At 35.7% G+C, this 13,984-nt stretch overlaps 1 protein-coding gene across 2 annotated transcripts in view; it reads right to left on the minus strand.

Annotated features, from left to right (window-relative positions):
• GDPD1 (glycerophosphodiester phosphodiesterase domain containing 1) overlaps positions 1–13,984 on the minus strand; it is a 56,219-nt gene that overhangs the window by 37,669 nt on the left and 4,566 nt on the right. For both annotated transcript variants that reach the window (XM_077745537.1, XM_077745536.1), the window contains exon 2: positions 6,333–6,375. In XM_077745537.1, the coding sequence (XP_077601663.1) occupies positions 6,333–6,375 (43 nt within the window). The remainder of the gene's footprint in view (positions 1–6,332; positions 6,376–13,984) is intronic.

The raw sequence follows: 13,984 nt of genomic DNA on the forward strand, positions 1-13,984 counted from the left end.
AATAAAATCCAAAAAGAAGTAAGGAAACAAGTGGTGTCTGAGTGGCTCAGTCAGTTAAGCGTTCAACTTTGGCTCAGGTCACGATTTCACGGTTCATGGGTTTGAGCCCCGAGTCGGGCTCTGTGTGGACAGGTCAGAGCCTGGAGCCTGCTTCGGATTCTGTGTCTCTCTCCGCTCATACTCTGCTCATTCCTGTTCATACTCTGCTTCTCTAAAATGAATAAACGTTAAAAAAAAGTTTAGAAAAGAAATAAGCAAACAAAAACAGATTTTAGGTTGGTAGAATCACTCTTCTGTATTTTCTAATTTTCTTAAATGTTGTTATTCTGTGTTCAATTTTTTTAAATAAAATAAAAAATGTAGAAACTGTAAGCAATCTATACAGCCAGCAAACAGTTTTGAAATAAAATCCTAAAATCCTTTCTATAACTAAAAAAAAATTCGTACTAGTAATTTTTGGTCATGTGCATATCTTACTTTCTTTTTCTTTTCTTTTGTAATTTTTTTCTATGACTATGTGAAGGGAGAATGAGAGTAGAGTCTATCTATATTTTTCTGTATTAAAAAAAATTATACTTTTTACCTAAGAAATCTAAGTACTAAGTTTGCCATTAGCTAAAATGTTGGCTATTTTTAGAAATGGTTAGGAGTTGAATAAAAAATATTTTCTACTTATTGTATGCTTATCTCTTATGAATAAGCTAATAAAAATTCAGAGCAATAGTAAGTGCATCCGGGACAATTTGTAAATTATCCTAATAAAATTATCCCAAATTTGATACACAAATGGCTAGAAATAGCAAGAAAAAGAAAAATTTTCATTACTTTGGCGTTCAAAATTTTCCATAAACAACAATATGCACCTATCTCAATTGAAGCACCAGGTATTTATAGCCGAATTTCTTTTTTTTTAATAATATACTGAATTTATGACAAGCTGATGACAAGCATAGTAAAAGGGAAGCCAAGGTTTCAACATTACCAGAAAAAGAACTAAAAACTCTAGCTCTAAAAGATGTGAAATTACTTGAAATTCCACAGAAACAATAACAATTTAATTTAAAACAGACCCTATATTAAGGAATTTATTTCAATCTCTTTAATTCCTCACAACATTTCACAGATGAGAAATTAGTACTGGATTAATGAGATATTCTGAAAAACATACCATGAGAACCAGGTCACTGATTAATTACTTTGACTGCCTGCCAACTTACACTTCCAGCTATTGCTAAAACAATTTGTTTCTTTCTTTTACCATTCATGCTAATACCACAGGGATCAAATCATCCTGTGGGAATTTACAAAGGCGGCCTGGTTTAATAACCTAGTTTTATTAGCTCTTAAGAGCCAAATTTTATATACTCAAGGGCTTAGTAACTGTGTGTGTGTATGCGTGTGTGTGCGCATGTCCGTGTGTGTGTGTATTACAGTTCCTAAGTTTTTGGTTCTATACTTATTATGGACAGGGTTCTGTCTCCTTCATCTGTCTTCTGTTAATATTCTGCTTTGTTCTTGAGTTCCCCATGCCATATATCATTCGCTAAGCAACTGGTGAGAGTCTATTAGCACCAGACCTAGGTGTTAGGGACTGAGAGATCAATATGGAAGGATTCTTGCCACAAAAGGAATCACAGAGGAGCTATATTCATAACCTAGGGTGTTTGTGAAAGCATTTTATAAACCACATTACAGGACTTTTTAGAAATTGTGAGATGCAAAAAATAAAAGAAAGAAAGAAAGAAGGAAACAGGAAAAAATGGTGAGATGCAATTATTTCTTTTTCAGTCCTAATTACTTCTTTCGGCCCACTAGAATGCAATAATTTTCCATACATTCTTAAGGCTCTTTCAATTTCCTAGACATATCTTATCTACATACCCTTACATCTTAATCTCAAACATTTCACATTTTTTTCCCTTTCTTTTTTGTTTTTGCTTTTGTTTTTGAGTAATCTCTGCACCCAATGTGGGGCTCAAACTCACAACCCAGAAATTGAGAGTTGCATGCTCTACCAACTGAGCCAGTCAGGCACCCCAAACACTTTCACATTTTAAAAATAGCTTCTTCCTCTGTACCAAATGATAAATCTTCTAGTCCTGGTATCTTTTCAATTTTCTGGTGAATCTTAACCAGGCTTCCCTGACCAACTATTTATATTTTCTCTAATATCTTCTTCTCTTCACTTCTGTGTCATATTTATATATATATATATATATGTATACACACACACACACACACACACACACATATATATGTATACTCTGTAAATATACAGAGTATACATATATATGTATATATATATATATACTCTGTAAAATGTATGTCTACACATGTACATAAATAAGATCTAAATTTTAGCTGCTCATTATATTTTTACTATCTCACTCTCAACTACTTATCCTATCAAAGATATACCATACTTAAGCACAGTATCTATATTTTGCCAATTATGTATCATAACTCCACCTTTTAAACATAATGTACCTTGAAAATAGTATGTTGACATGATCTTTTTCTTGCTGCACATGAAACAGGTATTAAGAAAAAAGACCTTCTAAGTATCCCAGAAGTTAAAGAGCTAATAGAATATTTCTAAATGAAAACAAAAGTATTGATTGATAGCAAGGGCACCGATACATACATAAGATAAAAGAAAACACAAAAACCACCAAAAACAACAAATTTAAAAAGAGGTTAAAATTAAGCCTATTGGGGAAAATATCGTCTCTTTAACAAATGGTGCAGAAAAAAGTGGACAGCTACATGAAAAAGAATGAAACTGGACCACTTTTTTACATCATACACAAAAATAAATTCAAAATGGATTAAAGACCTAAATTGAGGCCTAAAACCATAAAACTCCTAGAAGAGAAACCTAGGCAGTAATTTTTTTGACATTAGCCTTAGAAACATTTTTCTAGATATGTCTCCTCACACAAGAGAAGCAAGAGCAAAATTAATGTATTGGGGCTACACCAAAATAAAAAGCTTCTGTACACTTAAGTAAACAAACAACAAATCTAAAAGGCAACCTACTGAATGGGAGAAGAGATTTGCAAGTGACCTATCTATAAAGGGTTAATATCCAAAATATATAAAATCTGATACAACTCAACACCCCCAAACCCAAATAATCCAGTTGAAAAACAGGCAGAAGAGGGCCACGTGGGTGGTTCAGTCAGTTAAGTGTATGACTTTGGCTCAGGTCATGATCTCGAGGTTCATGAGTTTGAGCCCCACATAAGGCTCTCTGTTGTGAGCACGGACTCCACCTCAGATCCTCTATTTCCCTCTCTCTCTACCCATCCCCCATTTGTGCTCTCTCTCTCTCTCTCTTTCTCTCAAAAATAAATAAAACATTTTTAAAAAAATGAGCAGAAGACATGAACAGACATTTCTCCAAAGGATACCTACAGATGGCCAACACACTATGAAAAGATGTTCAACTTCACTCACCATCAGAGAAAAACAAATAAAAACTATAATGAGGTATCACCTCACACTTGTCAGAATGGCTAACACTTGTCAAAAACTCAAGAAATAGGGTACCTGGGTGATTCAGTGGGTTGAGTATAAGACTCTTGATTTCAACTCAGATCATGGGTTGATCCCAGGGTCATGGGATCAACCCCTGCATCAGGCTCCATGCTGAGTGTAGAGCCTGCTTAAGATTCTCTCTCTCCCTCTCTCTCAAATAAAAAACAAAACAAAACAAACACCCCACAAGAAACAAATGTTGGCAAGGATGTGGAAAAAAAGCGACTGTCGTGTACTGTGGGTAGGAATGCAATGGCACAGCCACTGTGGAAAACAATACGGAGGTTCCCCCACAAAAAGTAAAAATAAAATTACCATGTGATCCAGTAATTCCACTACTGGGTATTTACCCAAAGAAAATGAAAACACTAATTCAAAAAGATATGTGCACCCCTATGTTTATTACAGCATTATTCATCACAACAGCCAAGATGTAGAAGCAACCCAAATGTCCATCAACAGATAACTGAATAAAGATGTGGTATATATATATATATATATATATATATATATATATTACATATACATACATACCATGGAATATTACTCAGCCATTTAAAAAAATGAGATCTTGCCACTTACAACATGGATGGACCTAGAAGATATGATGCTAAGTGAAGTAAGTTAGACAGAGAAAGACAAATACCATATGATTTTATTCATATGTTGAATTTAAGAAATAAGACAAATGAACAAAGAAAATAAAAAAGACAAACAACAACTAAACATAGTAAATGTAATGTTGTATCTGGCAAGTAAAAACCACCTAAATCAGACATTCTATGCATTTCAAAAAAACTTTTCAGATGATCAATCTTCAAAGATAAAAACATTTATATACCACCTTATAAATAACTTATTATACAAAGGTAGTATCCTTAGAAAGAGTTTATTGTAACCAAGTATTTTAATTTCACAAATAAGGGTGGTTGGTAAAAATTTAACCAACAATATGGAGAAAAACTTACAAAATAATACACTTTAAACATAAAGAATGCTTAGAATCATTCAAAGTTATAAGCATTTATCCCCCAGATATTATATATATCACTACATTCCAGACAACAAATATTTGATAAATCATAGTATATTGGGTACACACTGATATACATCTCAGTGTAAACTGTACAAATAAAGTAATTCATTTATTTTATTTTTTTAAACTTAGAGTAATTTAAAGTGTTCTGTATCAGAGTCTGGAAAGTTTTTTCCACAGACAGGAGGAAAGTGTTCTGCATTTTTAGGGATGTAAGAGAATTTGGGGGATTATAGTCAAACGCACTGTACTACAGAACAGGAAGAATAAGCAATGACAAACGTAGGAGGATAGGATTTAGATAAAACTAGAATCTGGAAAAGCAGTACATTTGGACCTGATAACAGGAAACATAAACTCTAAGGTGTTTTTGTTATTTTTATTTTTAAGTAATCTCTACACCTAATCTGGGGCTAGTACTTACAGCCCCAAGATAAAAAGTCACATGCTCTATGGACTGAGTCAGCCAGACACACCTAAATTTTAAGGTGTCTTTGAATGATGAGAAACAGAACAAAAACTTAAGCCAACTTCTCCTGATTTCTTAGCTCCACTTGTATGCATAAACATGGCTCAGTAAGTAGATTAAGAAAATATTTTTTGGGGCACCTGGTGTTTCAGTCAGTTAAGCATCTGACTTTGGCTCAGGACATGATCTCATGGTTCATGAGTGTGAGCCCCACATCAGGCTCTGTGCTGACAGCCCAGAGCCTGGAGCCTGCTTCAGATTCTGCGTCTCCCTCTCTCGAGCCCCACTCCCCACACTTGTGCTCTGTCTCTCAAAACTGAGTAAAAATTTTTTAAAAATTTAAAAAACAGGGGCGCCTGGGTGGCTTAGTCGGTTAAGCGTCCGACTTTCGCTTAGGTCATGATCTCGCGGTTCGTGGGTTCGAGCCCCGCGTCGGGCTCTGTGCTGACTGCCAGCTCAGAGCCTGGAGCCTGTTTCAGAGTCTGTGACTCCCTCTCTCTCTGACCCTCCCCTGCTCACGCTGTCTCTCTTTCTCTCCTAGAAATAAATAAAAAAACATTTAAAAAAAAAAAATTTAAAAACATTTTTTTATTAAATATGGAAAGGTAATGTCTTCCATGGGGTATAACTTTGCATATTCCCTGCCTTATTTTCCTGAGAAAACAAAACCGTGTTTTCACCATTACCACAGACTGATGATGATCGTTTACTCTAAGACAAAGAACAAGGTATCAATCAGCTTTCGTTCCTGTCTCTCCTGCTGCTTCTCTGTGAGGTGCCCTAAAAGAGATCTATATGAAATAGGAATAACTGAAACACTGAAAAAAATCTATCTTATTCAGAAAAATAAGATCCCCACTCATAAAGCTTCAAACAAGAAAGACCAGATTACAGGTTCAGGTCGGTAGAAGAATTACAGGGTAGACACATAACTCTATTCATAAACAGCAATCAGTGTAACAGTTGTTTCATTTTCTCCTTTTCTCTTTCTCTCCAAGACTAATTAGCATTACACACAGTATGTTCCTTGTTACAAATGTCTTCTTTCAGCTTTAGAACTATAGTATCTTTTGATTACCCACAACTCTGTTCTAGTTTTTCAGTTATGCAGAGGCCAAACACTCTTTGTAACACTTCAGACTAGCTAAATTAAAAAAAAAAAAAGCGTGATTTTAATAAAATAGAAACAACTATCCCAAGTGGATGCTACACGTATACTATCTTCACTTTGTGAATCTTTATCACTTCAAAGATAAACTGTAAAAGAATACATTTTTATATACTTACTGCTGAAAGGCTGCCATTGTATTCTCCAAATTTTCTCCAGCACCTGTGAAAACATTCAATTTAAACTTCATTTACTTAGCTAGTTTGAACTTTTTATTTTTCCAGATATTCACTTTAATAAGATACATCTAGTGAATCTTTATGTTTACATACTATGAAGACATTAAAAGTGTTTTAAAGTGTTTTAATGGTATTTTGGGGCGCCTGGGTGGCTTAGTCGGTTAAGCATCCAGCTTTCGCTTAGGTCATGATCTCGTGGTTCGTGGGTTCAAGCCCCGCGTCGGGCTCTATGCTGACTGCCAGCTCAGAGCCTGGAGCCTGTTTCAGTCTGTGACTCCCTCTCTCTCTGACCCTCCCCTGTTCACGCTGTCTCTCTCTCTCTCCTAGAAATAAAGCATTAAAAAAAAAAATAAAGTGTTTTAATGGTATTTTGAAAAAAATATTTTTGGCTGCAGCAGGAAGAATGAAAGATTAAAACAGTCACAGCAACACAGAAAGGTTAGAAGAACTTAAACATGATTTTTAAGCTACAATATCTTGACAGAAGAGGACTCGATACATATACATCTCCTCAGAAAGAGTTAAACCATCTCTCCTCTGCATCCCCATACTCTCTTATGCAGCTCTCTAATAAGACATTTATATTACAGCATAAATTATTAACCTGATTCCTCCTTTTCCTAAGAATTATTGAAAAGTGACTGTTTTAATCACTCTGGCTGAAGGCAGTACAGTGTAGTAATTGAGGTGGAGTTAGGATCTTCATTCTCAAATCTATTTGATATTTGCATGACCTTGGTAAAAGTTACATAACCTCTCTGTGACTGAGCTTCTGGCTGGCTTGGTCAGTGGGGCACTGACCCTTTTTCTCAGCATTGTGTGTTTGAGCCCCACACTGGCGGTAGAGATTACTTTAAAAATATATACTGAAAAGATTTTTTTTTATTAAGTAAATTTACTCTACCTTCAACATGGGGCTAAACTCAGGACCTAGATCAAGAATCACATGCTCTACTGACTGAGCCAGCCAGGTGCTGCTACCCTCGGCCCTCAACCCCTGCCAAATAAGTCTTTTAAAAAGATGAGGATAATGATGGCACCTGTCTCATAAGATTGGTGTAATTAAGTGAATTAACATGTCAAGTGCCCTATGTCAACAATTTAAAAAATGATAGTTTTTCCCTTTTTAATATTTCTGAAGTTAGGTAGCATTTTACAATGAATCATATGCAATAGTCTATTTGGCAAGATTTTCTCTTAGCAGCACATTAAAATGTGCATTTTATAACTAATGACATTAGGTTTAATGAAATACAGTAAAACCTTGGTTTGCAAGCATAATCATTCGCGAAACATGCTTATAATGCAAAACACTCATACGTTGGAGTGCCTGAGTGGCTGAGTCAGTTAAGCTTCTGACTTCAGCTCAGGTCATGATCTCACGGTTTGTGAGTCCAAGCCCTGCACTGGGCTCTCTGCTGACAGCTCAGAGCCTGGAGCCTCCTTCAGATTCTGTATCTCCCTCTCTCTCTGCCCCTCCCTTGCTCGTGCTCTGTCTCTGTCTCTCCAAGAATAAACAAACATTAAAAACAAAAAACAAAAATACTATTATGTCAAAGTGAATTTCAAAGGACCATCAGCTCGGTTGTGATCATGTAACATGTGGCATAACATACTACTTGTATTGCAAAACACTGCTCATTCATCAAGCTAAAATTTATTAGAAATGTTTGTTTGTCTTGCGGAACACTTGCAGAACAAGTTGCTCGCAATCCAAGATTTTACTGTAGTGAAAATTCAGTAAAAGTAAAAGATTATTGCTATTATTACTAGTAACTGGTGCTTGGTGAATGTCCACTGACTGATGAATGAATAATATTGCAATGATAAAAAGGACACAGTATATTATATATACTAGACAGAATCAATTAACATGTTTTAAAATATTTTAAAATTAAAAGATGTCAGTATTACTAATTAATGGAATGCACAGGAAAAATACTTAGAAAATATTTTTCCAAATACTTCAGAAAACAGACAATTTCCTCTTAACAAAAAGAAACACTTCAAGTTTAGGGTACTGTTTAAGTATTAGCAATAGCATGTTTTACATACAATACCATGTGGACATATTTGTGAGAGTATTAAAATATTCTTCTTTTATATTGTTAGATTGTATTTTTATGACAACCTAATTAATAATCAATAGAAATACAAGGTATGAAGAAATGTATATATTAACCTAATAATATTCTAAAGGTCCATAGTTTAGCAGAGAGAAAGGAATATCCGTGTGAAAAAGGCTACTTTGATTTTAGGTTCATTTAGTTACTAGAATTGATGCACAATAGAAAACAGATGAAGTAAATACGAAGATTACAGTTTGTTTTAAGTAAGTGCTTTTTTGGGGTGCCTGGGTGGGTGGCTAAGTTCGTTGAGCGACAGACTCTTCATCATGATCTCATGATTTGTGGATTTGAGCCCTGCATTGGGTTCTGTGCTGACAGCAAGATGCCTGCCTGCTTGAGATTCTGTCTCTCCCTCTCTTGGCCCCTCCCCACTGGCACACACGAGTTCTCTCTCTCTCAAAATAAATAAATAAACTTTAAAAAAAGGTAAGTGCTCTTTTGAGGTTACATGACTTTGATTTTCTTTGGTAGATTAAATGACTTTTAAAATCTAGCTGGTGTTTGTTTTAGTCAAAAATTATGGCGGGGTGCCTGGGTGGCTCAGTCGGTTAAGCGTCCAACTTCGGCTCAGGTCGTGATCTCACAGTTTGTGGGTTTGAGCCCCGCGTCGGTCTCTGTGCTGACAGCTCAGAGCCTGGAGCCTACTTTGATTCTGTATCTCCCTCTCTCTGACCCTCCCCTGCTAATGCTGTCTCTCTCTCTCTCTCTCAGAAATAAATAAGGAATTAACAAAAACTTTTTTAAAAACTATGGAAATGTGTTATATTCGGATAATCAATATTCAAGAACAAAGTACTGTAGAATATGACCAATAAAGACAAGAGTCCTCTAAAATGGTTATTAGTAGGTTAAATAAATTAAACTACTGACTGCTTTTTGTGCCAAAAAGCAAGGAAGTTAAAAGGATACAGAAGTCAGTTTGAAGAGGCTCTCATTGGCCAAACCTGGAACAATGTTGGCACCAAAATAATGGCAATAATCATCAAATAAAACAGAAACTGTTGAACCTACTCCCAAAAAAGAAAGAAAACACTGAGTCCATTTTAGTAAATACACTGAAAGTCTGATGAGGAATGGAATACATATGTAGTTTCAAAGAATCTTCCTACAAAAATACTTATTCATTACAAAGAAAAAAGGAGCAGTTTCACAATGGAAAAGTTTGGCAGACACCACCTTCCATCTTCACCAGGAGATCCAAGTTAGTAAATATCATTAGCCTTCAAGCTGACTTCTGTGCCTTTCCATTTTCTTTGGTTTTTGGCACAATAAAGCAGTCGGTAGTTTAACTTAACAAATCAAACAGCAGTTATCTCCAGGTGTCTGGAATACAAATGATTTCTTTTCTAATATGCATTCTTCTATATCTTACAATCCCTCTACAATGAAAATGCATTACTTTTTAAAAATTTGTTTTTAATGTTTATTTTTTTTTGAGAGAGAGAGAGAGAGAGCACAAGTTGGGGAGGGGCAGAGAGAGAGGGAGACACACAATCTGAAGCAGGCTCCAGGCTCTGAGCTGTCAGCACAGGGCTACACGCGGGGCTCAAACCCACAAACTCTGAGATCATGACTTGAGCCAAAGTGGGTTACCCAACCAACTGAGCCACCTAGGCACCCCCAAAATGCATTACTTTTAAAATAGTGGGGAGAATCAAAATATTAAGCGCATGGCATATGTGCTTAAGCCTGGAAAATTCTCTTCACCACAGCCTCCCAATATTTCTTAACCTCAATACCAGAATTAATTCAATTCTCAATTCCTCCATGAAGTAGTGCTTTCTTATCACTTCAGATTACAATGATTTTTTTTACAGTCCAGAGTTAATGTCTTAAACTGTTAGTTCCCAATGATTTCAGTCTCAGGATTCTTTTACTGAGTACCTCAATGAGCTTTTAATTATGTGGATTATATCCATTAATAATTACATATTAGAAACTGAATATTAAAAAAATTTTTTTTTAACTTTCAGAAAAAAGTAATCTTGGGGCACCTGGGTGGCTCAGTTGGTTAAGTGTCCGACTTTGGCTCGGGTCATGATCTCACAGTTCATGGGTTCGAGCCCCGCGTCAGGCTCTGTGCTGACAGCCAGCTCAGAGCCTGGAGCCTGTCTTTGGATTCTGTGTCTCCCTCTCTCTCTGACCCTTCCCTGCTTACGCTGGCTCTCTCTCTCTCTCAAAAATAAATTTAAAAAAACATTAAAAAATTTTTTTAAATAAAAAAAGTAATCTCTATGCCCAACATGGGGCTCAAACTCTTGACTCCAAGATGAAGTCGCGGCTCTACTGACTGAGTCAGCCAGGGGCCAACAATATTAAAATTTTTAAATTTGTTTACTTGAAATAACAGTAATAAACCCATTATATGTTAACATAATGTTTTTTCGTTAACATAATATTTTATGAAAATGAACTCTCTTCCAAAAAAAAAAAAATACAATGAGAAGAGTGGCATTGTTTTACATTTTTGCAAATCTTTTTAATGCCTGGTTTTATAGAAAGCAGATGCTCACATCTGCTTCATACATGTATATCAACCTTCACCCAGATAGGTAGTTGGAAAAGAAAGATTCTTTTTTGATATTGCACCAAAATTTAACAAGTGGTAGTTTCTTAAAAGTTAGTTGCAATGTGGAATCTAAACCATATGAATCACCTTTTCATGCTCTATTGCATGAAAATCCATTGGTCCGTCTTGAACTTTCATCAAAGATGAATGCATCTTTCACCCATGCATTCTTTTATATCATGCATTGGTCTTTTGGAAAATATGAATTCACTGAATCATGCTGCTCTTCTAAATGCTGACATGTTTTATTATACAATAGGTTTTAAAGTCACATTTGTTGATAACTCATCTCATCAGGAAAATCTTTAAGAAAGCTATGAAGCTTGCAGTGGAGGATATAAATTTTCCAAATTTCCAATTTTTGCTTGAAAACTCAAATGTAATCATTGGCACTACCTTAAGAGAAGGAAGCTAGCTTATTTTTCTTCTCATGACTGGCTCATTTTATAATTTTCATATACATATCTGCCAAGTATTCAAGTCTGAATAACCACGTTTTTTTTAAGTAAAAATGGTGTTCTGTGGAAAAAATAAAGGCTAATTCAGCTCACAATTCAAATGAATGCACAAGTGCTTTTCCTCAAGACAACCACCATCATACTTTGATATGCAACAAAAGTGTTTTGTGTGTGTACTTCCAATTATGTCACACAAAATATTAAAAGTTATGTGTATTCAGGGTGCCTGGCTGGTTCAGTTGGTAGAGCATGTGACTCTTGATCTCAGGGTCATAAGTGCAAGCCCCATGTTGGGTATAGAGCTTACTTAAAATAAAATTTAAAAAAAAGGTATTTGCTTGAAAAAACCTATGTGTCATTGTTTGTTCACAGAGTCTTAATACTTTTGTATGTTTGACTTGACATTATCTTTTGGTTTGGGGCTAGGAAAAAATAAGATAGGTATTCAGTACTTTGAAGTACATTTTCCCACAGTTATTATAATTTTTACTAATATTTACAAAGTCTGCATTTATGTTTGCTTTCCATATTAATTTTAAATGTAATTCACTAAAACCTAACAGCTTAAGTATGAAAACATTCTTACTTATCTTTGATTTTATAAGTTTATGAAATTAATAGCTAGAACTAAATAAAATATTGAAAAGGTAGTCAGCATATTAATAATTAGTAGAAGCTATACACTGTGCTTTGCACTTTATGTATCATTTCATTAAAACTCCACTACCAGAAAAAAATTGGGTATGGTCACATAGCCAACAAGAGGAACTATAATTCAAGTATAACCCATATGATTTCAGATCCTATCTTTTTTACCACTATGCGACAGCTTCTATGCTGCCATTCATAGAACACCTTTATTTCAATTTTACAGATAAGTTATTCACATTGATCCTTACTCCCATATTCTTCTACTTACTATTTGTGTGTAAAGCTTGAAGACAAATTCCACAGTGAGAATACCCACAAATTACTTGCTAGATTCATATGGTGAAAGCCTGGAGAGTAACTAAGGGACTAATTAAAAAGCATGTCATTCCTCTCCAAGGAATTATTTGGTGGTAGCTCTTCTTCCATGAAATTTTTGAATTCCTTTTCTTTCCAGTTAGCATATCATTTACAGAAGCATACTTGCCACTAATTTTTCTTTTCCTGCAACAATCAGTTTAAACAATGCCTGGTTTGGGGGTTTCTGGGTGGCTCAGTCGGTTAAGTGTCCAACTTTGGCTCAGGTCATGATCTTGTGGTTTCATGGGTTCCAGCCCCGTGTCGAGCTCGAGTCTGGAGCCTGTTTCAGATTCTCTCTCTGCCCCTCCCACACCCACATTCTGTCTCTCTCACTCTCTCTCTCAAAAATAAATGAACATTAAAAAAAAGTAAAAAAAAAAAAAATAATCATCTGACTTCAGCTCAGGTCATGATCTCACAGTTTATGAGTTTAAGCTCCACATCAGGCTCTCTGCTGTCAGCACGGAGCCTACCTCCAGATCCTCTGTCTCCATCTCTGTCTGCCCCATTCTCCCCCACCTTTTAAAAATGAATAAACATTAAAAATAAAGGAAATGGCATTCTGCAGTTGCACCCTGAAACATGTTTCATGTCAGGATATCAATTCTTTCTCTTCACCTCTCGTTTCCTCATTCTTGTTCCTATATCCAGGGAATATTCTTCACTTTCAATGAGGACTTTTTTTTGAAGTTTATTTTTTTAAGTAATCTACACTCAACATGGGGCTTGAATTCACAATCAGGAGATCAAGAGTCACATGTTATAACTGAACCAGCCAGGTGCCCTTTCAACAAGAACTTTTTTCTTATTCATTTACTCAACTTGTTCACTTATTTCTACTGATGCCTTATTATTAATGGAGTCATTTATCATTTATTTAATAGTACTTTCCTGTTTAACAAAGCAAACTAAAATGCACTTATTTCCGGCAATGGCTGAAAGATATATATATTTCTTAAATTGTATTCAGATTTAGAAAAGTTAAATATAAAAAATATCATTATAGAAAAATTATTGGGCACCTGGGTGGCTCAGTCGGTTGAGCACCAACTTGGCTCAGATCATGATCTTGCAGTCTGTGAGTTCAAGCCCTGCCACGGGCTCTGTGCTGAAAGCTCAGAGCCTGGAGCCTGCTTTGGATTCTGTGTCTCCCTCTCTGCCCCTCCCCCAGTCGCTTGCGCAAGCGCACTCTCTCAAAAGTAAATCAACATTAAAAATTTTTTTTAAAAAAAGCCTGTTGCTTAATTCAATTGGCTCACAGAGATAAATTAAGGGGTATTAAAGTAAGTTATTTCCCGGGGCGCCTGGGTGGCTTAGTCGGTTAAGCGTCCGACTTTCGCTTAGGTCATGATCTCGCGGTTCGTGGGTTCGAGCCCCGCGTCGGGCTCTGTGCTGACTGCCAGCTCAGAGCCTGGAGCCTGTTTCAGT

Source organism: Crocuta crocuta, unplaced genomic scaffold, assembly GCF_008692635.1.
Source record: "Crocuta crocuta isolate KB4526 unplaced genomic scaffold, BGI_CrCroc_1.0 scaffold333, whole genome shotgun sequence".
Classification (NCBI taxonomy): domain Eukaryota; kingdom Metazoa; phylum Chordata; class Mammalia; order Carnivora; family Hyaenidae; genus Crocuta; species Crocuta crocuta.